This window comes from Pungitius pungitius, chromosome 8, assembly GCF_949316345.1.
Source record: "Pungitius pungitius chromosome 8, fPunPun2.1, whole genome shotgun sequence".
NCBI lineage: Eukaryota > Metazoa > Chordata > Actinopteri > Perciformes > Gasterosteidae > Pungitius > Pungitius pungitius.
In genome coordinates, this window is record NC_084907.1 from 18,948,054 (window position 1) to 18,972,649 (window position 24,596).

Sequence of the window (24,596 nt, forward strand, 5' to 3'; positions counted from 1 at the left end):
AAAAAGCCAGGGGGGCTACAACAAGTGAAAGGGCAGAAGGGCTCTTGGATTTCAGCAGTCAGAAGGTTAATATGAGTTTTTTAGGGAGCCTTCAGGCACGAACTTCAGGAGCCTGGGCACAAGCAGCCAGGAACAAGCAAACAACTGGATTCATACACAGATACTAAGGATGCACATTGAATATGCCCACATGGCAGTGGCAGAAAAACACTAAACCTGATCCTAAAATGACTCATCTAATTGTTTGGAAAGGAGCATCGATGCTCACTTTAATCTCTACATACTGACGTGATGGGGACCCTGGGATATGTCCAAACATTTGACTGGTACTGTACATAGACACATTCTCTAGGCTTTGCCCCACTGCCGCCTTTCCTTTAGTCTCTGCAGATTCATTTGCAGCAACATTCAACCAGCTATTACTGCAGATAACTCAAGTTTAAATGACATATCCCCCGCATTAATGGCACTGGAGAGGTAGTGTTTTTTGGTGTCAGTACACGGCTCATGGAGCACAAATTATCTTCTCAACTGGGTGTTTGAGTGGCCTCCCATAATCTCCCATGATGTTCACACAGACAGTAAGCACCAGGAGAGCATGACCTGAGAGAGAGGGAGGGGGTAATAAAATGACACTTCTGCCACAATCTCTCTTGTAGCCATTGGACATGGCTGTCTCTGACATTCTCCCTAAAGTCTCGGCGCATGGACAGATGGAGCGACTGAGAACTCGAATGGTGGCACGGGAAAAGTGAAGGCAGCAGAGGGTTCGTATGGAAGGAGTCTCCGTTACACAGAATAGTCGAAAAAGCAGTTAATAAAAAGGAAAACATTGGCTAGCATAAGCATATGACATGTAGTATGAGGCATTAGACTGTGCTGCATGTGTGAGGTGTGAACACATCACAACCACCGCTACGATGGCATCGGAGCTGGAGAGAATCGTGGGTTTGTGATACTGCCAAGAACAATGGTGTAACTTTTTATTTTCTGAAACAACTTGGTCAGCGCTGGAATGGGAAATAGATGCGAATGGATGGCATGACGATTATGCCGTATTTGGCCAAGGACCCGCTTTCGGTCAAATTCAGCAAATAACCCCTGACGGATGGCCAACGAAGGACAATCCGGTCCGTGCGGTCAATATACATCTAGTCCGTCATTCAATAGTCATTCTGATTGTGTATCTCACTCTGCTGCCACACTGGAGAATGGACTGACCCAGAACCGAGGTTCTGCCCTTAGCGCAAGAACTTGCTTAACAGGGTCACGCGGCACGAAGCCCCTTTGGCACTAATGGTGCAGCGGCACCGAAGCTTCAAAGATGCACTCCAAGGCCACACGGCTGTCGACGTCTGCTAGAGAGGGAAAACTGACTTTCCCGAAAATGTGCCACAGAAGTCACATTTGTGTCGCGTGAAATCGGGTGAAAACGAAGAAATATCAAGCAGCTCTTATAGAGGCTGATGAGGACGAATTAAGTGCTCCGTTTCCATGCCCTTCCTCCGAGTGCTCAACTTCACAAGGTCGCTCTATCACACGCGGCTCCCCCTCCCTGTGGCATCCAAAGTCCCTATCTGATCGCAGGCTGGCTCCCGCTGGCCCCACGGTGTGAACCAGGTGCTGCGATGACAAATCGCTCCTGGCAGCAATAAGAGAACAGACAGAGCAAAGCTCAATTAGCTCGAGCTCCAATCCCGGATCCTCTATTGATTTCCAACGGATGAGGAATGGCAGACAGGAGAGAGCTCAATCAGACATGCCCATGGGACCTGTCGGCCTGTGTGTGTGTGTGTGTGTGTGTGTGTGTGTGTGTACCAACAGGGGACAAATAGGTGCCAAGACAAGGTTTGGAATGAAGTGAATACATTAGCAATCCATAGTCTTTATGCATACATAATGGTCACAGCGTGGTACACTGGTGGGGGTGTGGAATACAACATGCCGTGCTGTCCTTACCAGGAGGAAATGGAGAAGGAGACGGACAGGGCATCAGCTCGTTGAAGGGCACATCAATCTGACAAGTCAACAGCTCCAAGGTGCATCTCTGGACTTTTTTTTTTTTTTTTCTCTTCTTCAAATTAACTTTCACAAGAACAATGAGGGGGGGGGAGAACGTATAGATTCACACAACCACATTCATCTCCATAGCTGCAAAGTGTACATTCTGCCCAAATTTGTAAAATGCGCATGCATTTGTTATTTGCGAGGACAACGTATTTGACAAGATTGGGTTCAAGAGTAAAGAGTGTGTGTGTGTGTGTGTGTGTGTGTGTGTGCAGTATGTCAGCGTGAAAGGCGCTGAGCGAGTGCCGTTCCTTCAAGTGCGATCACTAGAGCGAAGGAGCTCACCGAAACCCCCGAAGGGGGATTGGGAAATTGGAAGTATGAATGAATTCAAAACGCATACGACTTATTGTGTACCTTTTTAAAAACACCTGTTCACAAAACCCAGCAGCCGTCCATCCCACACGGGTCAAGAGGAGAGACCGCCTTGACCCGCTTGCAGGAATCAAAAAACCGTTAGCCTCACATCAGCATATTATTGTATAAATATAAAACCAATATGTGAAAGGCTGAAACAACCACCAATGAGACCAATAACTGATTGGTTCAAACCAAAAAGCAACAATAACTCATCTCTAAGCCATTAGGCCAGTTGCCACATGTCCCCCTCTCAGTAAGTCTGCACCTGACACACAGACACACACACGTCAGGGTTTAGATCAGTGAATAGTGCACGCTTAGATCAAAGTGAGCACGTGTCTGGTTAAGAGACAGCATTGTGTGACAGCGACTATGAAGTTAACAGCAAAGTTATGAATCGACTCATCTAGACCCAGGACCAGTTCCCGTTTCTTTCTTGCCAGCTGCTGATCAAAGAGAAGGGGGTCAGCCCCCCCCCCCACGGCTCCCCTGTAGACAAAAGCGCTGCTGTTTCTGAGCATCAGAATCCTCATTTTACTGCGGGGGGGTATTGACCTCAGGTTGATGTTTCCGGTTACTTATTACGGCCATTATTAGGCATCAGCATCTAGCGAACACCGTTTCTTAAACCAGTAAAAACTACCCAATGGGAACTTTGGGGGGCTTTTTTAGTTTTGACAGTTATAGTAATTAATCTTACTTCTAGTTTAATGTTAATCATTAACATCCCAAAAGTATCATGGTAACATTTTCTAAAGAGAACCAATAATATATCCCTCGTACTAATATAAGGGATATTAGTTCTCAGCTAAGAGACAGATGCACACGTAGATTGACCAATTCAACTTTTCTCTCCCCCTTATAAAATATAAATGACATGGGATTGAGCTTTTCAACGCGATCCATATTTGCCTCCTGCTGAAGAACTGAAATTCTCAAACTGCCAAAATCCAAGTGGTCCCCGAAGAAGACCTTAATCTCTATCAACCATAAATGAAGCATTGACAATGAACATTTTGATTGTGAAGCCGTGGCACAGAACACTCAGAACAGAAAATGTGTCTCCAAGAGTTGCACGTAAATACTGGATGTCATAATAAAAGAGAAAGTCAGGAGAAATGTATTGATCTGGCGATTTATATGCACTCACTGTTGAATTGATTCAACCTAACTGTGCTGACAACCAATAAAGCGGAATGTAAAAAGAGCAGAGTAATTAAATGAAAGGTCACAGGGATGGAAATATGTATATACTTTTTATCTGGTTAACAATGTCAGTATAAATCCACCATACTATGATGAGAAACAGAACCTAGAGGATGCAAACAATTGCCGTTAAATGACTTGGTGTTTTATTTGCTTTTATGCCCCAAAAACCCCTGGAAGATACGAGTGAAACATTTTCTGGACATCTTCCATTGCCTGCTGCCATCTATATGCCTATTAGTATAAAAAGAGCACGCGAGTAGTTTTTCATTAGGGACCACACTCTCAAGCGCTCTCCTAGTCACTGCTCTTTCACTAGAGACACACAGGCTGTATAACCCCTCCGTTTCTAAGCCCCTATCGGCCTGTTCATACACCTTGAATAAAGACATTTGGGAAAACTAAAATACATTTAAATCTAAAACTGCTGCCCTCTAAACACACATCTGTTATTCACAATGAGTACTGACGGAGCTGAAATGATTCATCGACGTTAAACCAGGCGAGAGGTAGCCGTCGATAGATGTGCCTTTCACCAAGGCTGCGCCACTGAGCTTTTCAACTTGGGTCCTGCACTTTCAATACTTTCAATGTACATCCTTGAAATCTAAAACACACACACAAGATATATTCTTAAGTCTGCAGGAAAAGCACTATATGGGGTACAGCCTCTCTCTTATAATGGCAACCCCTCACAATGACCCGCACAGCATGTAACGGAAAAATAAGCATAATGAGTTTCACGGAAAGCCACCTCTCTCTTAAAGCATCCCCCACCACCCCAAACGCCGGTAACAAGCAACGTTCCCTCCTTCACTGAACTGACCTCAACATGGCAGCCCCGGGTGGGCTAGCTGTGCTCAGCCGCCCCCCCCCCCCCCCCCCCCCCCCCGTTTAGTGCTCCTGCAATATTGTGTGCACGGGGAATGAACTCCATTACCGCGGTACTCGGGTTTTCTGCCGCTTCTTTTCCCAACTGATTTGCATTACTTGTCTTTATAACACCGGGTACCAGCATCTCCCACGGGCCCTTTGGCTTCCTGCGGGAAGCTGTTTTTCTTTCCCCTCCAAAATGGAACACCACGGGGCCCTCTCACATCACAGGCGACTTTTTGTGATTAAAAGTTGTTGAGGCCCACGAGGGGCAGCGTGTGTGTGTGTGTGTGCAGGTTGAGCACAGCAGACCCCAGAGAATCTGAGGTCCACCCAACAATGTTTCACCAATTCCTGTGGGAAACACTGGTGCGTGATGTGGGTGCAACAACACAAGTATGTATTAGCACTTGTTTGGATTTCTGCACAATGGTGGAAAGAGCTGTACAGGCAGCATCCCCCCAAGGGCACAGCCCTGTAAAATAGGGGCTCCTTTCCATCTTTCACGTGCAGCATGAACACATTTCGGTCTCTCACCTGGCGGGGACCAGAGCCCCTGCCTTTTGGTGACTCCATCCACATGTTGAAGCACGTTAGACATGGACTGAGACATCCAAATGGGGACAAAGTCACTGCCATGGGCTCTTGTGGGATTTAGCCAGAAGGCATGAAACTGAGGAAGGCTGCTCACATTGACTTTAACAGGATTTAGTTTTGATGAAAGGGAAGGAAACCGAAATGGGTAGAAGCAAAGAGAGACTGGGACAAAGGCGTGCATGGAGGAGAGGAAGACACCAAAAGAGGACAGTTAGACAGGCAGACCGGCACTGGGGCAACACTATAAGTGCTCATACATTTAGATAGTGTTGGAAATAGGTCAGTGCCCAACATTTTATGGTGTCATCACACTAAACAATCGTTTTTATGTTCTTCTAATTGTACAAAGATCAATTGTGTTGCTATCAGGCTGCCTAGTTAATTCAGACCATGACACCCTTTGTGTGCAGCAAGCCGCAGAGCAAACTGTTGGATAAACCATTGTCAAGTTATTAATGATTATTTTGAATGACGCAGTGAACTAAAGAAGCATTTAACTATTCCGTACAGCCCGGGTTGGAAATGCATCAAGAGTGGTGCGTTCCCTGTGGCGGGGGGGGGGGGGGGGGGGGGGATGGTACTGAGAGTTGGCCCGGCCTCAGGAGAGTCACTGCATCAAGAAGGAAAGCTGTTTAAGTGGGACCAAAAGGTGAGTTAAAGCAGAGCCACTGAGCTGGAAGGAAGGGAAATTGTGTGTAGTTTTGCTTGAAGGCCACGACGGCTTCGGGCACCGGGGGGGGGGGACATGCAAAATAATCCCAAAAAGGCAGCGGCCATTCAGGGAGAAAAACTAAAGATTATACGCACCCACGCACAAACACACGCACAGGAGAGCTTCAGCAACCCAAAGTGAGATCACACACATGCCAGGGGGGAGCTGAAAGGACGGGGTCATTATCAACAGCGCAATTATGTAACATCATTAACGCATGCTCATAAACACACCTCCATATCTGGCTGGGAGGTGCGTCACCCGGCTGAACTAATGCTAATGTGCCTCTTTCTCCTGAGAGCTGCAAGGCGCCTGCAGGTAACAACCGAGAACGCAAACACACACACATGTCATAATGAACACATACACACACACACACACACACACACAGACTCACACATGTCGCAAAGCCCCAGTTTGTAATTAGGAGTTATGAATATATCAGCAGAAAAGGGATAACAGTTGCCACTTGACTTTCCAAAACTTGCTCTATTTTTTCGCCCCTCTCTTTTTTTTTTTTTTTTTATAATGCCATGTTTATGTTCTTCCTCCAACTCCTTTTACTCTTTGTGCATTCACAGGAACACAGACGCACCGAGCACAACGTTCTCACAATGACGGAACTGTGACTCTGGCTCTCTGCCGGCAGCGTCAGGAGAACAAAACGTTATTCTGAGATGGAAATACTTTATCTGCGCTCACAAACAGCTCTCTGCGGGGTTGCAATACTGGGGATTGTTGTTAAAAAAAAAAAAATAGGACAGAGATTCTGTTTATTGTGAATAGAAATACAACTCTGATAGCCAGCAGACACCATTGATCTCCACCGTCATCCCGCCTCAGCCAAAGTAAGTTGCGGCACTATGACTTTAGTTTATATTAAATTAGGTTGACAATCCCGCTGCTCTCTCACACACACACACACACACACACAGCAGTGGAAGTGCTTACACATGAATTCATATATTTCGTATCTCCCGAGTCCAGATCTCTATAAATGAACATGATATATTGGTCAGCTTTATACAGCAAAAACACGGGCGTGTTTTAGAAAAATTGCCTAATTTACTTGAGCCTTTGAAAATGACAGAAAACTGCCTTAAGCCCGGAGAAAACAAAAGGATGTAGAGTTGGAGAGAACATCTATCTGCCACTTTCTTTACGGCTCCGGCACAAACCAATAACGAGGTTCTTTGGCTGTTGATATTTGCTGCCTGCTCCTGCTTTGTGCCCACAGGTGATGTGAGGGGGAAACCTTAATAAATTCAGCCATTCTGTCAACAGACTGCTCTCTATGTGGATATGAAGAAAGCAGAGCTATTCATTTCAACATGCAAAAAAATATACGTCTCCCGCAACATTTTTAAACAAAAGGGAATACATAACATCTCACATTTAATTAACGCGCTGAGCTATACACTGCTTTATGACCCGTTTTTTCACCAGACATTTTTGTTTCATAGGTTGTTCTCACTTCCCATTTCATCGGTTTCCTCTTCCCTTTCGAAGCAAAAAATAATGTTTAAGTTGATAAATGCTGTAAGAAGAAGACACCGGAGAAATGAGCAAACAATAAGAGTGAGGCTTTGACATCTCAGACTCCGTCTCGGCTATTCGTTGCCAGGAGTACACTCGCATCTCTTCTATTCCTCTCAGCACCATGAGCCTGAGACATCAAAGCGGAGACTGAGGAGGGGGGGGGGGGGGGGGGGCGCGGGGGGGGGTGACGGCGGGAGGGAGACAAAAGCGTAAATGCATCTGAGAGGGAAGGACTAAGAAGAAGAAGACGGACACCAAATCACCAGGTTTTGTGGAAATTTCCTACTATCCCTCCTGCTCGGCCGCTGTTTTCACAGCATTCAAAGAGTCCAAGTCAGAGGTCACAGTACATAACGTAGTATATTTGTATGTATGCAGCAGAATATTAATGTGCACCAAACTCATTTTCACGCGGCGTCGGTGGAAAATGAGCCTTCTCGTACGCCTACACAAAAAAGGTTGAACAACAATGATGTGAGGTACATGCGAGTCCGTCCGTCTGGGACTTCAAACTGTGAATAGCTCTCAGACAAAGGGGCGCGCAGGCGAAGGTGACATGTACTGATTGCTTTGATATTTAAGGCAAATAGCCAGAATGACTATCTCTCCATCACTTATTGACACACGCGATCAATCCTTTTTCCTGTTGCCCTGGGAATTTTTTTTTTTTTAATTCCGTGAAATAGGGAAAGAAAAAGGAGGAGCTCTCTCTCGCGCCCTTATTGTGAAATGATTAGCATTCCCTTCACAGATCAGAGCAGGTATCTCAGCTCCTCTGCTTGAAATGCTAATGGTGTTTCCAACCCAGCTTAATGTCAGTCCTATTTTACCTTTTTCCCTGTTAGGGAGGAGCTCCCTGTCTCTATTTCCATATACAGCAGCAGGAGGGACAGACAGCAGGCTTACGCCCCCATCTGGATCCAGGGAATCAGCCCAAGACAGAATAGGAGGAGGAACAGGAGGAGGGGAGGGGAGGAGGATCCTCCTGTCCGTGCCGGAGTGCTTTTTTTTTAATCACTATTTGTTTTTGATAGAGGGGTTCAATGAATGCAGACATTACCACCTGATTCTGCTCTTGCAGACTTCCACCTTTTAAGAGAGTTCAACAATAATAATGGATGATGGCCCCATACCACGCGAGAGTGACAAGCCACTCTTGTTTCTCTCCCTCCCTATTGATTGCATTTTTATTTCCCCTCCACAGACCATTGAGTTGTATTCACGTGAGACCAAACAGTATCTACACACAGTGGAAATTGGATTGGGGCAGTGTACCACCTGCTGCTGTGTTAAGGTTGGTAGCTTTTTAGCATTCATCCACAAAGGTGTGAAACGCGGGTCTGTTTGATGCTGTGATGTAGATACAAGGCAGAGCTTTTTTTTTTTTTTTTATAAAGCTTCCATTTCCAGACCCCCGCAACTAACACGGAGTCAAATCGGGTTATGGGAAAATTGAGTTTTGTGTATAAAAGAGCAGGCTGCATTGTTATTCACAGCCATTCCCCCTCTCTGTGAACACTTCATGTTCAAATTAACAAATCAGCGTTATTCTCGTAATGTTAGGGGAAAAGTGTGGGAGCTGTGAGTTGCCACCTCTCCAGTTCATTTACAGATTGCAGTTGTTTGAATGTGTCAATTTACAGGTGATTCTTATTATATGACTTTGAAAAAGCATTCCCTGCCAAGTGAAATAGACACGTGTAAATAACGGTTGAAATGGGGGCAGAAGACTGAATTGGTATCAAACGCTGCTTAGCATTGCAACCACGCCTCGCTAGAGACGCTAACACAAAGGCAACCGGAGATCAGTCCAGGGATGTGGGAGTGACAGCAGCACGGGGGAATTAGCGGAGGGATGACTGTCAACACACAAACCGCTCTGTGGTATTGTTACAAGGATCACGTTGTTTAGATTGGAGTTAAAAAGCTTCCTGAAACATGGAGAAAAATCACTTGGAAAACCCCTCAAGCTGCCACTCATCCTGAGCTGAGAGTTTCTCAGAAGCCTTCTTCGAGTTGCATTTGCATTCCTGGTGGAGTTCCATACGAGGCCCTGGTTTCTGTGTTAATGTGCATGTGTACATGTGTGTGGAGGCACAAGTCGGGAGAAGTCCGTAAAAGCAATGCCGCAGTTTGTGCCTCTGCAAGTGGAAAGTACGGCACGTAGTAAGACAGACTTTCTCAATGAAACATGTGCCAAGCTCCCTAGCTTACCATGCAGTAACATAGCTTTTTTTGTTGGATACGTGCATTAAAATAACAGTATTTATGTCACATGCCTGATTGTAACAATTAGCTGCTGTGCTAGACAAAGGTTACTTTCTACCTTAGGGTCGGCAGTCAGCAGCTTGAATGCCTCGTACACCTGCCTCTCTTTGACTCCTCCCCCCAGGTCCAGGAAGTTGGCTGGCTTTCCTCCATGCAGGTCAATGATGTCACATGTGGCCATGGCAAGACCAGCTCCATTCACTGGAGAGAAAAAGTACCGTCGTTCATTTGCGATGCAAAAATCTGTACTGAAACACAGAAGTAAACAAAAAAGCAGCCTTTTCAAGGTGTAACGACTTCATGTTTTGAGTAAGAGTTAATGGTAATTTAGCCTGATGATCTAATGCATTTGTTTAGCGTAATCAAGTTTAATCTGAACATTAAGTCCAGATATAAAAATCGCTGACCCTTCAATGAATTAAAAAAAAATTGTCTTTTCTGAAGAGAATATCTACCGTTACAGACACCCCGAAGAAGACTGTCAGAGAGATGTAGACAGGGAATAGTTAGGAAATCTTCTACTTCAGAGAAAACGCCGTTAATTAAAAGGAGTTGTGCTATGCTTTTATTTTTTGCAACCCGTGTCATCGTTTCGCCAACTGCCAGCGCGGGGTCCCTGCTGAGTTGCACTGGAGCCAAGTGCACAAAAAAGTCTTCCCACATTAGGTCTAGCCAAGCTGAACTTGTGTCTTCCTGAGCTCCACCAATGTCTCAATAAAAGGGAAATCTTCTTTAACAGCTGCCACTTTGGTGGCTTGCGGAGGTCTCAAGGAGGCTGCAGGGCCTAAGAAGCCGCTGTTACTGTAAGACAGGTCGGGTACTGGGGATGCAGAATGGGGCTGGGGGGGGTGTTAACGGAATCTAATGTGTTTATGAGACTACGGGGTGAGACGCGAGAGCACCTGTTAGTGCTGCTGTACACTGTAAAAGCTTTGATTTATGACAAGAGAGGGGGCCTTTAATGAGACCGCTAACAATCTGGCTCACTGGAGACTTTCCGGGCGGATTATAGCTAATTAGAACACATTGGTTACGGGAGCATTCCTCCTGGAGTCCTCACAAAGCCGCCCTGTAATGTGGACTGGAGGAGAGCCCGAGCCAAGCCTTTACTTTGACGAAGTTTTAACAGAGTCCGAGCTTTTCACTTTTGCGACTTGAGAAATGCATTAAAGTATTAAATCCCGATGCCAAGAGAGGTTCAATCATTGGAGAATGGTGTGTGTGTGTGTGTGTGTGTGTGCGGGAATGAGTTCTGTTTCCATACCAAAGCAGGCAATGTTTCCATCCAGTCCGATATACTTGAGGTCCCACTTGGCTGCCTCCGTCTCTGTGGGGTCGCTTTCGGTCATGTCGTCCATGGCAAACACCGCTTTCTGGCGAAACTCTGCATTGTCGTCAAAGTTGATCTTGGCATCAAAGCAGACCACTGGAGGAGACGACAAAGACGGAGTTAGGAATGTAGAAAGGCAACAGAGGAAGCCGAGGGAGAAGGCAGGCAGGGGAAAAGGAAAGAGACAGAGGACTTCAGACATAAAAAGAAAGCCAATTATCATTTCCAAAACCTGAAGTTAATGAACTGAGGGGCGTCCCCTCGGCGTACTGGTCTTAATTATCTCTGTGGTTGGCTCACGAAGGGAGGTGTTTTTGAAACTGCCTCTAAGAGATAGGCCCTTATAGTAAACGGACATGTCCTTTGCACTTCAAAGAGAGAGCATTTCAAAGAGGCCGTACACGCGCACTGCTACCTGAAAAATAAATAAATAATAATGGAATTCCACTAATGAAGCAGTCAAAAGGTTTTTTGTGTACACCACATTTAAATAGCAACCGGTACCTGAAGGACACCTTTGACATTTTGGAAAGTTTGTTGACCGGAGAAGCAGGAGACCACTGCCATCTGTCGCCTGTGCGGTAAATGTGTAGCTTTAGGAACCAGCGGGTTAGCTTAACTTAGCATAGCATGAAGACTGAAAACAGGGGCAAACGGCCTGGACCCGTCCAAACATGAAAGACTAATAAGTCAAACTATTTTTCACTCATTTGGATCATATCTTGTATAATTCATCCAAAAATAATCCTACACGTGAAACCACTGGGTCGCGTGGATGTTCCACCAACATCAGCCTTTGTGCTGCGGGGCCATTTTATCAAAACAGGTATGAGAGTGCAATCAATCTCTATATCCAACTAGACGTTCAGCTTTTGGTTTTAGAATACAAATTCACTATAACGTCTTATTTCTCCTGCTAATAATGTCTCTAACTCCTCTAGAATGAACCTTTCTAATGAGCACATTGCAGGTAAACAGACCACCCACATATCAAAATGAGTAAGTGAAAGACAATATAAAAAAATATTGGAACTGACTGCCATACGCAAAAAAAAAACACACACTGTGTACATCGGCACATTTCAGAAGGAGTAAACACTCTCCCGGGACTGAGGGGGGGGGGGGGTAGACACACCGTGTCCTCCCACTACAAAACTCCTTTTGTTAAGTTTGACACATCCATTACTGCAGTCTAGTCAAAACGAATCTGGATATTACCCCCAAAAAGAAATGTCCACCCTTGAGAGATTTGCCTTTCCATACACGCCTGCTGACTGTCTGGCAGAAAAAAGGCAGCGTTCACTCGTGACATTAACAAATTGAACCAAAATAACAAGTTGATTTTATTGTGAGTCTTGCCTACAAAAGGCCGCTGCTAGAAACGAAAACTCATACCTCTCGCTGAAAATTCATCGCTTGAAAGCAATCATTGTATTCATTAATATTCATAAGAAATCATGAAACAACAAACTCATCTTGTCAATCTTTGATTAAGCATACTTTGAACAAGTATCTGTTTTCGCTGAAACCAAATCAGATCAAAGAATTGATGCGTCTTCAGGGTGTTGTAATGCGTCTCAATAGGACACATCACAGTCAGCGTTCAGCGCCACAGACGAGACGCTCTGTTTTTTTATTTTCCTCTGGGAGAAAAACAAAGTTCAGGACGAGTTCAGCGGAAGCCGCATCACTACAGCTGCAAAATGCTTTGTGACAATCTATAATGTCCTTCTCATCTAAATGACGAGCACTTGAAATGTTTACCTGCTAACCTTCAAATAGCGCATGTTTTGCAATCTGAGGGACAACGAGGGACTGAAATCTAAACACTGTTTTTCTTTGGATTTTTGAGTTTTTTTTTTTTTTTTTCAGGGAACAATTCAGACAGGAAGAGAGGGAAACGCGTGCAACGACGATAGAAGTTGGACCCAGGCAGGTTTTGACCCCACATATTGAAGCTCGAACCATGGCTATGGATCTAAATATTTTTGCAAACGACACAAAAGAAGCCTGGTACAGGTTGGTCCCAAGAGACCAAACACACGGTTTAGGGTGAGCTCCTCCAGCTGTTACAAAACAATGAATAGAAAAACCTGCCATAAAATGTGTACTCGGGAGTCACATTCATTAGAGATATTTAAAGACGATAATAAAATGTTGTAATAAAACATTTGACAATTTATGTTAAAACACAGCCATTAAATTTGACCCATTTGGGTATTTAAAAAGCAGTGAGCCACACATTTGTCTGTAATCACTACCAATGTTTTGGAAAGCCTGTGAAGCATAATAATGAAGAGCTGAAGGTCTGTGACCATTTCTAATTGACCACGTTAAATCAACTGACAACATAGACGGAGCTTGATTGCCGATTGCAAATCAATGATTTTGTGAAATACAAACGTACTGTGCTATGGGCTAAGCTGTGCTGCTTTGAGAGACATTGAATTGAGGATGATAATTTCTTAACATTTCAAATGTTTTTCCATTCAATACCACCTGTCTGAGTATCTCCAGGTTAGTGAATTCAGACGTTTCCTTGAGGACTCAAAAGAAGAAGTGAACGGTGTGGTAAATCAAACAAAATTATATATATAACTACCACTAGGATTTAGATTCCATTCTGAGACACAAAAGGGTAGCTGCGTTCATTTGAAGCTTACCTTTTATTGAAAACCTAACTGTTACAGTTCATTGTTTCTGAAATAAAGAGGCCTGACTGCTTTGTTCACAGAAAACTTGAAAAAAGAGAAAATATTAAGCCAGTTTAACTGCACTACAAGCTGAGTCCTTTACCTGAAATGGGCACTTTATAATTTTATACCGCACTGTTTGGCAATGTTTTTCAGTAAAATAAAACACTTGCATAAAGCAAGCCAGTCCACTTTCCATGTTGATAAGAGCATTAAAATGAAGAAAAAAAAATATGGAAAAAATAAAGCAAGGGACATTTAGAATAGATTAAAATGTGCAATTAGTAACAACTATTTTTGCAATTGAGTTAACTATGAAATAAATGTGATTAATCATAATAAAACATTTTAATCGTTTGACAGCAATAGTTTTTTATGAAAATGAAAACAAATTTAACAAAGTAATTTCAAGCACGTTTAAGGGTTGTCATAAAATATGTAAAGTTGACTTAGGCATTCAGCTTATTAGATTTCCTTTTTTGTTTTAGTTTCCCTGACTGGTGACTCTTGATGAGGAATGTTGCTGCTGCTGCTGCTGCTGCTGCTGCTGCAATCCCTCATTGGAGTTCCTCATTACTAGCTGATGATGGACCGTACGCCTCTTAGTTAATCATCAGCAACTAGGACTCATTACCAAGCATCGATATGATATGAATATGGAAGTCTCTGCTCCCTGAAGCCATTTGGATCTTAATCCAGACAAAGTCCCGGCGACAGAAAAACTGACGTCAGTGTGTTGCAAATACATTTCACGTTGCACGTTAAATGCATTCAGGCCCGAGGAGATGGTCTGCCTGCATCCCGCAGTCAGCCACTAGCAGCTAGCGTCACGTCTGTGCAGAAACGCCATCAAGGTAAAGCGTTGAAATGTTGTAGACGTTTCAGGGAACAATTGAGGGCGAGAACAAAGCCGATGCAGACAATGGACACACACAACAATCAAGTTTAACACAGCGTTACGTGGTACCTTGTCCTTCAGGAGTCTCTCCGAGAGGATTAACTTCGACTTGAGTGGCGTCGACTTTCAGGAACAGATCATACAGCCTCTTTATCTGATCGGCTGCCTGTGAGGATCACATAGGACAGTAATTACCTCATAGTTTAGCTCTGAGCAGCCGTCCCCGCCAAGGCCCCTAACCCCCCCCCCCTAAACTGGCTACATTAAACATGTCAAATCACTTTCAACGTTGAGCTGTCAGTTTGTACTGCATGAATGTGTGTGTGTGTGTGTCCCTCAAAACGCTGTGACAACTGGCAGGAACGACATGAATTACAGAACGCGTTAATGCGGATGCAGAACATAATGCATCTTTTACTAGATTCCACCTTGGTTTTCCCACAACAGTTAGACAAGTGTCAAAATCCCCAATTCAAACGATCTCCATGTTGCTGCAGATGATATTCAGTAATAAAGACAGCTGGAAATGTCTAAATCCACAGTTCCAGACAAACTACCAATTAAACCTACGTTTTTCTTTCTCACACACACACCTTAGAAAGGAGTGTTTTGAGTTGGATTTTTGTACGCTTACATTAATTACAGCCACCCGCCCTTGCAAAAGACTGACACCCTGCGCACAGGCACACACACACACACACCAGCAAAGGTATTTCCGAAGAAGTACCATAATTAACTCTGAATTAAACAGTGTGGCGGCTGACTCACAGCAACCATGGGAGAGCAGACAGAAAATGCAGAAACTTAACCATTCACTTCCTATTCCATCCTCGCCTGTTTAACATCAATTCCTATTCAGCAGTCGGCAAAAGAAAAAAGCATTGCGTACAATATGATGCAAAGCAGAGCTCAAAACAGCCTGGACCCGGCTAGAAGCAGCTTCACTTCACGGCTGCTTTATATGTATTACATGTGCTACGATTCTGAGCTAATCTGATTTATCATGCCACGGTGCCTGTGGAACAGAAAACAAATCAGTTATCTGATACCAAGAGACAAATGGCATTTAAATGAACTCTTTACTCATTCTGAATAGGAACTCAGAGTGTTCTGTACTGATCTTCCTTGACCTCATTTTCTTAGCTAATGCTGCCTGAACGAGCGTTGTAAAACCTTGAGGTCGACAAGAAAACACGTTCTTCTTTCCTCCTTCGCAAAAGTCGTGGTCTGCCCGTCGCAAAGAGTTTTGACCCCTAACAAAGCGAGGCCTGTTGAAATAACGGCATCCCCGGTGATGCCTCAGCAATGCGCGTCACATCCAGAAGACAACAGACCACCTGGCAAGGTCGCAACTTGTCCCCCGCAAAACTAATCATATCCAGAGTTTGGTGCATTAGTCAATGAGTATTCATCCATCAGTCCGTGTGTGCGTGTGTGTGCGCGCGCGCGCAGGCATTGTAGATTTGTCTGCCCTCCTCTTTGCATTGTGTCAGCGTACAGCCAGCGCGCGCCCGTTACCTGTCTCTGCAGAGGTCCTTTGAAACCCAAATTAGCTGCCATGCGAAGTGCCTGGTCGTCGTGCACCCCGTCAAGTATATCTATGACTTCCTGTGAGATTTGCAGTGGGGGGGAAAAGGAAAAGGGGTGGGACACAAATGGAGAAAGGGAGTGAGTGCGCGCGAGAGGCTCAAACGCCGTAATCTGACACAAAGCGGATGCTCAAATCAAACTGCACGTATCATAAGCTACCAGACACGCAGAAAGGGTTGAATCGATGGGTTTAAGATCATCAGACAATCCAATCGTCCATAATGTGAAGCTTCCAAATATCATTTTGACGTCGGAAAAATAAGGAAGTTTTCATGCACATAGATCTTAATTAGATGTGTGCAGGGTTATAACTTGACTGAGATAAGCAGCATCACGGCTGCGTATTGCATATATAATGTGAAATCTTTGGTGGAAATAATGAAGGACATGAATCTTGGCTGGATCTTTGCAATCTGCTCTAACATCTGTGGACAAAAGCAAAAGAAATACAACAATAGAAGATCTGTCGTGCTTTAAATGGTACATCTGTTAACAATTAAAAAAAAAAAAAAAAAACCTGTTGCCAAATAGCCAAGTGACTACGTTGGATTATGTTCTGTAACTTAAATCTAATTAATAGCGAGTATTTCTTCATGTCAAGCTTTAGTATATTGCTGTATACATGCAAGCGGGAAAATGTAATTGAATTAGCTAAAAATACAAAATGAGCACAGCTTCCATCTGTAAGGCCGACTAAGCGACCGACCCCCGGCGTGATTTCAAGCCAAATACAACTTCTGACTAAAGAGCGTCTTTGAGCAACATGTCGAGGTGCTCGCTATTTCTTAAGGACTCCAAGATCAGTCGCTTTCACGTTGTGCATCGTTTTTGAGTCTAGTTTTTTTTCTTCTTTTCTTCCTTTTTTGTTATTTCTCTCATTAGATATTGCAGTGATAAATAAGGGCCGCAAACCGTATACCTTGAAGATGAGTTCTGGGGAGCTGGCGGCCACCTCCTCGATATCCACACCTCCCTGAGGGCTGCCTACCATGACAGGACCATTACAGGCGCGGTCCATCAGGATGGCAAAGTAAGTCTCCCTGCAGATGTCCAGCGCTTCAGCGACCATCACCTGGACACGCGGCAGCATGAGAGAGGAGGATGCACTTTATAAAAAGGTAACCTTCACATTACGATGCATGGTTGAACACCTAGAATACATAGAACACTGACACGGGCAAATAAATAGGGTCCACATACAGGCAGAACCTACGAAGCACAGCTAGAAGTGAATGTCCCATGTTGTAAATGAGAGATGGGGAGCTAAACGCTGAGACATAAGGACATATATGAAGAGAGAGAAAGCAAGCGAGAGGCTCACATCGAAAGCAGAGGAAGAAGAAAATATGAAATCAGATGTGTTGTGGTTAATGGGCTGCAGGTTTACGGATGAATTGTCTGTTTGAACATGCAGACCTTATGTTCTGCTTCCACCCTGCTGCACAGCTAATGAGGATGGATAGCCTTCTCTCCTCTCCGTGTGCACCGACAGCGACCCTATCTCCTTGTCCAAATGTTGTCCTCCCCAGTCACTCCGACGTTCTCTTAAGTTCCCTGTCGTTCCATCGGTCGGCCGTTTCTCCCCTCAGACTTAACATTTTCCATTTGTCCCTTCTTTTTTTTTTTTTCACCTCAAATTGTTTACACCACCTGTCCCTTCTGCTTTTATCTGCTCTCCTGATCCTTCTATCAGTGCCATGTGAGCAAATCCACGCAGATGCTCAAGTGTCCGCTTCCTTTGTTCTCTGCTCTCAGGTGGGGTTTGTGGGTTGACACAGGCTCTATCAGCAGTTTGACAGCTCAGCTCTGTCTGTCTGTCTGTCTGTCATCTGGCAGAGAAAGCTGTGACTGTACGGTTTCGCTGTCAAGGGCTGCGCCTTCCAGCTCTGGTTTCAGCGCCTCAGGCCAAAGCTTCCTGGTCTGCAGGGCTTTCTAGAACAAAAATAACATGTGGGACAGTCCCACGTCTCCACCTAAACTTTGTGGCAGAAGCAGAAGATGGGTGGAACGGGAGTGGAGGGAGGGGGGGTAAACATGGAAGAAGACTTCATCACCTGAAAATGACCGTTTCTGCATGCTGCATGCGAGTAGAGAAGATGATATTGCTGCTTGTTAGTGGCACAGAGAAACGGTTGTTTAGGAAAACACTTTAAATTCACACCGGGCTTGGTTCAATTTATGCGATGAGCCATAACAGCAGCCAGCTCAAACAGCAGTGGATGTGGCTATTTAAAGCCATTGGCAAAAAGTAACACAAAACCCTTCAGCCTGACCGCCTTGACAGGCATTCGTTTTACAGAAGTGCATTTCTGCACTCGAAAGACCTTAAAATGAGGTTTAGAATAGAAGAAGGAGGATCAAAATGCATCTCTCCTGGCTCCAGTTTGTGCTGCGGCTCACCGTCTTCACTTTCACGCCGTCTTTGGGTGTCTGCTTGGTGGTCAGGTTGAAACCCAGCATCTTATTGGCCAGTTCCCCAACCACAGCAGGGCTGAAAGAAAGACAGACTTTATTCATATTAAAATACAAATGCATCCAGTTAAAAAAAAAAATGAAAGGAGAAAAGCAGGAGGATGTTTTTATTTCTCCATCTGAAGAGAGATGTGTGTTAATGTGATAATAAACAGTTCTTGGATACATTTTGGTATCTTGGCTGTGAATGAACGTAGATTGAACTGAACTTCAGCATATTTTCACTAAAAGACAGGGCTGTTTTAGTATGGCAGAGGGAAACGCAGCATCAGAGCAAAAAAAAGACCTCTTTCAAGTTGTTGTTTAGTCTTTTGAAGAAGCCCTGATTCCAGAGTGAGCTTTCTTTGGAGGAATACTCCCATCACACTCTGTGATTCGTAGACAGAAAAATGCATCGGCGCTAAACCCAACCAACCCAAAAAAACGAAAAAAAAACTTGGTAAGGGGTGCAAAACGCTTCCGTCAAACCCTCAAAATCCATTTTTCAAGATTTAATTGAGGGTAGTTGTTTGAAAAACAAGACACTGGAAGAGAGAAAAACGTTTGTTTGCAGCACAAGTAATCCTGACAAGTGCCAAGGGAGCATCTTCAGAGAGCTCTTTGAGCCCCCTCACTCTAAAAGCCGCTGTTGCAGGAGAAATGACATGAATCCATCTCCTACAGTAACACACAGTGTGGAATGTAGATGGGGGGGGGGCATACTCACTCCTTAGTCAAGTGCACTCCACCTTTAAGGCCACTGTCAAACACACCTTTGCCTCTGCCACCGGCCAGAATCTGAGCTTTCAACACAATCTCCTTGGCATCTAAAAGACAAAGAGAAAGAGATAGAGAGAGCACTTAGGATGTAGGCTCGGCACCTTGACTCAATGAGGTTGTACTTGGACACAACAGTGCTTTGAGCTAGAAAATAACATGAGCAGACTGAAGTTGGCAGTGTGATGTTAGGCGGGTGGAAGGTTGACGATTTAGTTTACAGTGTGAGCATGCTAATTACAGCTAACAATGGATCATTCTAAAATACAAAATAAAATACATTATGCAATAGTACAATAGTACAAAATGTATTGCAATTAGTATACACAGACATGCCGGTGTAATTTCATGGAAGGGGAACCGTCTACATCTGACCGGTTTAAATGGTGCACACACATACACCTCTCACACAGAGAAGGGGAATAGGCAACTGTTTGGATCTTTCACGTCACCTTGCTCCAATTCTATAACCAGCCGGCTTCCCCTTTGCGGTCGGTATCACCTTGCAAAAAGCTTGTGCGTCAGGTAGAGGGCCCCAGGGCTGTCAACTCAGCATCCTGCCCCAAATCTCCCTCTATTCAAATGGAGCTGGGACACTCAATGAAAGAAGGTCTCTGTTATTACGGAGGTGAGGACGATCAGCCACTGACAAGTGGCTGCCATCAGGGTGGGAAGTGGGCGGGAATGATGTGCAGTGCAGTGCAGAGAGACACCTTGACCTTCAGGGCTGGAGACGGGCCCCTCTTTTGACAGCGCAGGAAAGAGAAATAAAAAACTCTATGTCTAGACAGGAGCTGGTGATCTGAGAGAGCCTGAAAAATCCACCCGTGCTCACTGCTGCTGGGGTGAGGAAAGGACCCAGGGAGAAAGAGCCTCTGACAGGGTGGCAGGGATTAAACTAACACTGCATTAGTCAGGCCCCTTCTCTGCGGAGAGTCAAGGGCTGAGAGGGGCGGAAGCAAGAGGGGGAATGAGAGAATAAAGGTGCGCTCACGTGCAAAGGGCTTCGAGACGAGTCATCAATGAATAAATATGTTAATAAAAAAACTGCTACCGTGCAAAATTAAAAGAAGTTCAAAGCAAGATGAAATAGTGTCCTGTGGGCATGTGCAGCGGAGAGGGACGCCACAGAGGAAATGACTTTTGCTTTTAAGAAGAAAAAAAAAAAGGGGGAGAACAAAGATCTTGCCCAATAGGGAGATTGCATTGTTTAAGGTTTGGAGAAAGGTAAGAGTAATGTTGTTTTGAGGTTGGCCGTTTGAAAAAGAAAAAAGGAAAAAAAAAAAAAGGTACAGTTTTAAGGGAAGGATACGTTAAATATTTCAAAAAGGCATGTAATGTTCAAGGAAAGGTAATGGAGTGAGAACAAGGCAGGTGTTCTTTCGTCCTGTAGGGGTAATTGATAGCAAACCTGCATAGTATGTGGCACACAACAGGATATTGTAGCGGTATCAGCAGTTATGAATGGGTGCTGTAAAAGCAATACACTGTTCATAAGACATTTCTTGAAAAAGAAAAAGAAAAGCAAGATGTGCTTTTCATTAAATGCATTTACCCTGGACCTCAAAGATGATGCCTTTACGTATACAATTCTCACAGAAAGAAAGAGGGGGAAAAAACGGCGAATGGCTAACATGGAGACCCTGCTCAGCTGGAACGCACGGAGAGGATAACCATGTCCTCAAAGAGCAGAGTGAACATGGTGCTTGGCGTCAGAGACAGGTGAGTAGGACCTCCAACACATTCTAATAGAGACGCTGGTGCCTAATGAGTGCAGAGCAGGATGACGAGGGGGGGAGGGGGGGGGGGGCACTGCCGGAGCTTAAGGGGCTCACACAGAGATCTTCTGGTCAAGACGCTTCCCTGTAAGTTTTCATTAGCGTGGTTTACGCACAGCGTCCATCTGGGGCTGATATACAAGTCATTCATTCTTACTTGTTGCAATAATAAGTGATTAACAAACACCTCCTGCAGGAAAGTGGTTTTGCCATTATCTTATTGGCTGGGGGGGGGGGGGGGCACGGTTGCATAATCAGTACTCTGCTTCCATTTGTATCATGCATGGCCCACTGTGAAGATGCAGAGGAAGATTTTCATCTCCATTTATTTTCTATATCTCGGGGACAGTGGAGGAGATTAACATCGCACAACGTCTCCAATCACACGCATGCGATCGGAGTAATGCGGTCATCATCCTGGGGCCGAACTCATTCCCCCAGTAATGAGTGCAAATCAACTCCCAGTCCGCTTGCCAGTGACAGCAGCTGGCGCAGAGAACGCAACGTCTAACGCTCAGTGTCTCTATCTGCCTCTTCCTTTGTGAAATTGTGCTTCTCTCTTCCACCCACTCGGCCCGTCTCCACCAAGTCAATGGGTGGCCCGGCAGCCGAGTTGGGTTTGTTCTGAAATTTGACAAGGCCTTCGAGGGCTGTGACATAAGGCGATTGGTGGCAGGTATGGGACAGACGTGGGCTGTCCGCCAACACAGAGGGAGTCAGATGTGGCTCCCATATCTATCTGAGAGAGAGTGAGAAGGAGGCAAGGAAGGCTCAGGACAGCCCTGCCTGGCGTGCACGTGTGCTGTAATGAAAGTAATGTGGCGGCTAAATGGAGACGACTTATCAAACTCTAACACAAGCAAATAGCATAGGGAGCATGCGCCTTCTTATGGACGGCTGCCAATTAGCACCAAAATGAAGAAAAATAACTTGTATATAAAAAGAAGACTTTTCAATATTTGGCATCTGTGCTCATGACAAATCTCTTCTGGTTATGTTGCAGAAGAGTTAGAATTGCTGCCAAACAGTTAAGAAAAAAAGTCTTAAATGCCCAATATAGAAAATGACTTACTTTAAAAGGTATAATTGTTGTATATCACTATGTTTGTTAGGTGTATTTTGGGTATATTGTATATTGAGTATAAAATAACTAGAATCTGTGCTTCCATCTAGTGACACGTGGCATTAACTAGTTTAAAATAACTTTGTAATGCATAATAATTAACAAAACCCATTGGAGCGGCTTTAGCCTATTTTTCATTTTACCAGAGGCTCTTATGCTGTGTCACAACCATGACTCATTGAAATTGGTAACAATGATCTAATAATCTAATAGAAGTTGGTTAAAGTACCAAAGGCAATGCAGCGGGGTATTGATTAAATTTAAACAGAATCCTTGGAATTAGCTTTACAAAAGTAGAGAACCTAATATGTTCACGCTGTTTTCTCTTAAATGATTGATGTAAATAGCCTAGCAATGCTCAGTTTAATTGCCATTGAATCACAATATATTTTTAAAAAAAACACTAGGGCTGGTCACTATTAACCAATTGGTTAACTAATTTGATCGTTTTAGTGCACAACATTTAATTAATTTGATTTGTGGTTTTTGATGATGAATGACTGATGAATTTCCCAGAAAAAAATAAGCACATCTGGGGTATTCAGTGGTGCTTTTGTACGATTCTCTGAGAAGAAACTCCTTTTCACACATGTCAACCAAATCAATTAAAACGTTAAAAGTGTAACTCAACCAACAGTTTATTTTGTTGTGGAAAGACCCCAAACTTTTTTTTTTCATTGTTAAGGCCATTTATCAGAATGTGATATGCAATATTAAAGTCTCCACCTGTGGATATTCCCTTTAACCTTATTGCAGGCATCATCTTGGACCAGCGTAGCTTTTCATAAACTTTTACCGTTTCTGACTCTGCCAGACCGTGAAAATGTCATGCAGAAAACGGCTGTCTATGCATGCTCCAAAAGGTAGGTGAACCAAAAGGAGAGATATGAGGAATAAAACCTCTACATTGACACGTAATGGCCTTGGAATTCTTCAAGCTCAACATGTTTCTCGGTTCAGTTAAGGTTGAAAAGTCAACAAACATTGTTTGGACCAAATGTTGGAACCTGTGTAACAAGAGACAAACAAAGACCTGGACACCAAAAGAAAAGGTTAAAGATAACAATTTGACCTCCTGGTTCACTACAACTTCATATTTCATATATTTCATTACCATCTCACTGTTTTCTCCGTTTCCCCCCCGTGCCAGTCTCTCCCTCTAATGATGCCGTCTCAGGGGAGCAGAATATCTGCGTCCGGACCGACACCTTTGTGTGACACCTCCACTACTCATGGTCCTCTAATGAGGACAAGTCCACCTGGCTCCCAGACATAGATTACACAGCGCTTCTATTGACTTCCTGCGATGGCCCTTTACTGCCATTCAACCAGAGGGGGGGGTGGGGGGGGGGGGGGGTTGCAGCAACTTGGGGGTTATCAGTAGGGAGAATCTTCGACAACAAACGCTTCCGCGAAGACATTTATTGATATGAAGCCACATCGTGAGACAGTTAGCTAGAAAATGAAAAACTCTGGGTTGCACGCCACGGGGTGTTTCAGACAATCTTATTATTATTATTATTATTATTATAAATATTTTAAATGTGTGAGCAAGACTCGACACAAACATGAGCTGCTCCTTCGTCATTACTGACAAAACATTTGTCATCAGTTCGGCATGAACAATAGCGGATCAAACCATCCTGAGAGCCACAACATCTGCTGCGGAGCACGACTAGCGAGGCCATTCCCACCGAGGAGTAATGAAGGAGGACCTCAGGACGCAGCATAATGTTCTGTACTTTTCACTCCACTGGTAGCGTTTCTTTCTCCACACCTGACTTAGCCAACGCCAACAGGACTATCACAATCACCCGAATAGGATACAGGGGATGTGTGAGAAGTAATTTGCCGTCTCACGCACAACATGGATGGGTTGGGGCACGTAATGAGTAGGTGCAAACACTAAGCTGCTTACATAAATCACCTCTTTGAGAGACGGGGCGCCTTACCCTGCAAAGCCTATTTACAGCCGTTAAGACAATTTCAGATGCATGGCTTTTTCTTACAGGAGACCCTCGGAGCAAGACACTGGGTCCCTGAAAAGGCCCCGAGATACGTGCCTGCGTTAGTGCTTTGCTACAGTCCACGTGCGCTTTTTCCTTTTCTCCAAATGATGTGAAAGAAAAGGGACTGAAGCAAAAGAGGAAAAGGGTCAACGTTTTGGGGTAAAAGTTGAACCAAAGTATTTCGTTGTTTTAACATCACCAGTTAGTTAAATCTCAGTGTAAGCCCAAGGCCTCAAAACACTAACAAACAGATGAGAATCCTAACAAGCCTCGTTTGCATAACGGCTTGATCCGCGTTTTCATGACTTTTATTCAGACTTCTTTA

At 44.3% G+C, this 24,596-nt stretch overlaps 1 protein-coding gene across 1 annotated transcript in view; it reads right to left on the reverse strand.

Annotated features, from left to right (window-relative positions):
* The window catches only part of suclg2 (succinate-CoA ligase GDP-forming subunit beta), a 65,921-nt gene that overhangs the window by 19,296 nt on the left and 22,029 nt on the right, over positions 1-24,596 (reverse strand). Inside the window, exons 3-9 of the mRNA XM_037489926.2 lie at positions 19,312-19,411; positions 18,534-18,624; positions 17,053-17,205; positions 16,062-16,151; positions 14,613-14,709; positions 10,887-11,048; positions 9,681-9,823 (exon numbers count right to left, since the gene is read on the reverse strand). Of these exons, the coding sequence (XP_037345823.1) occupies positions 9,681-9,823; positions 10,887-11,048; positions 14,613-14,709; positions 16,062-16,151; positions 17,053-17,205; positions 18,534-18,624; positions 19,312-19,411 (836 nt within the window). The remainder of the gene's footprint in view (positions 1-9,680; positions 9,824-10,886; positions 11,049-14,612; positions 14,710-16,061; positions 16,152-17,052; positions 17,206-18,533; positions 18,625-19,311; positions 19,412-24,596) is intronic.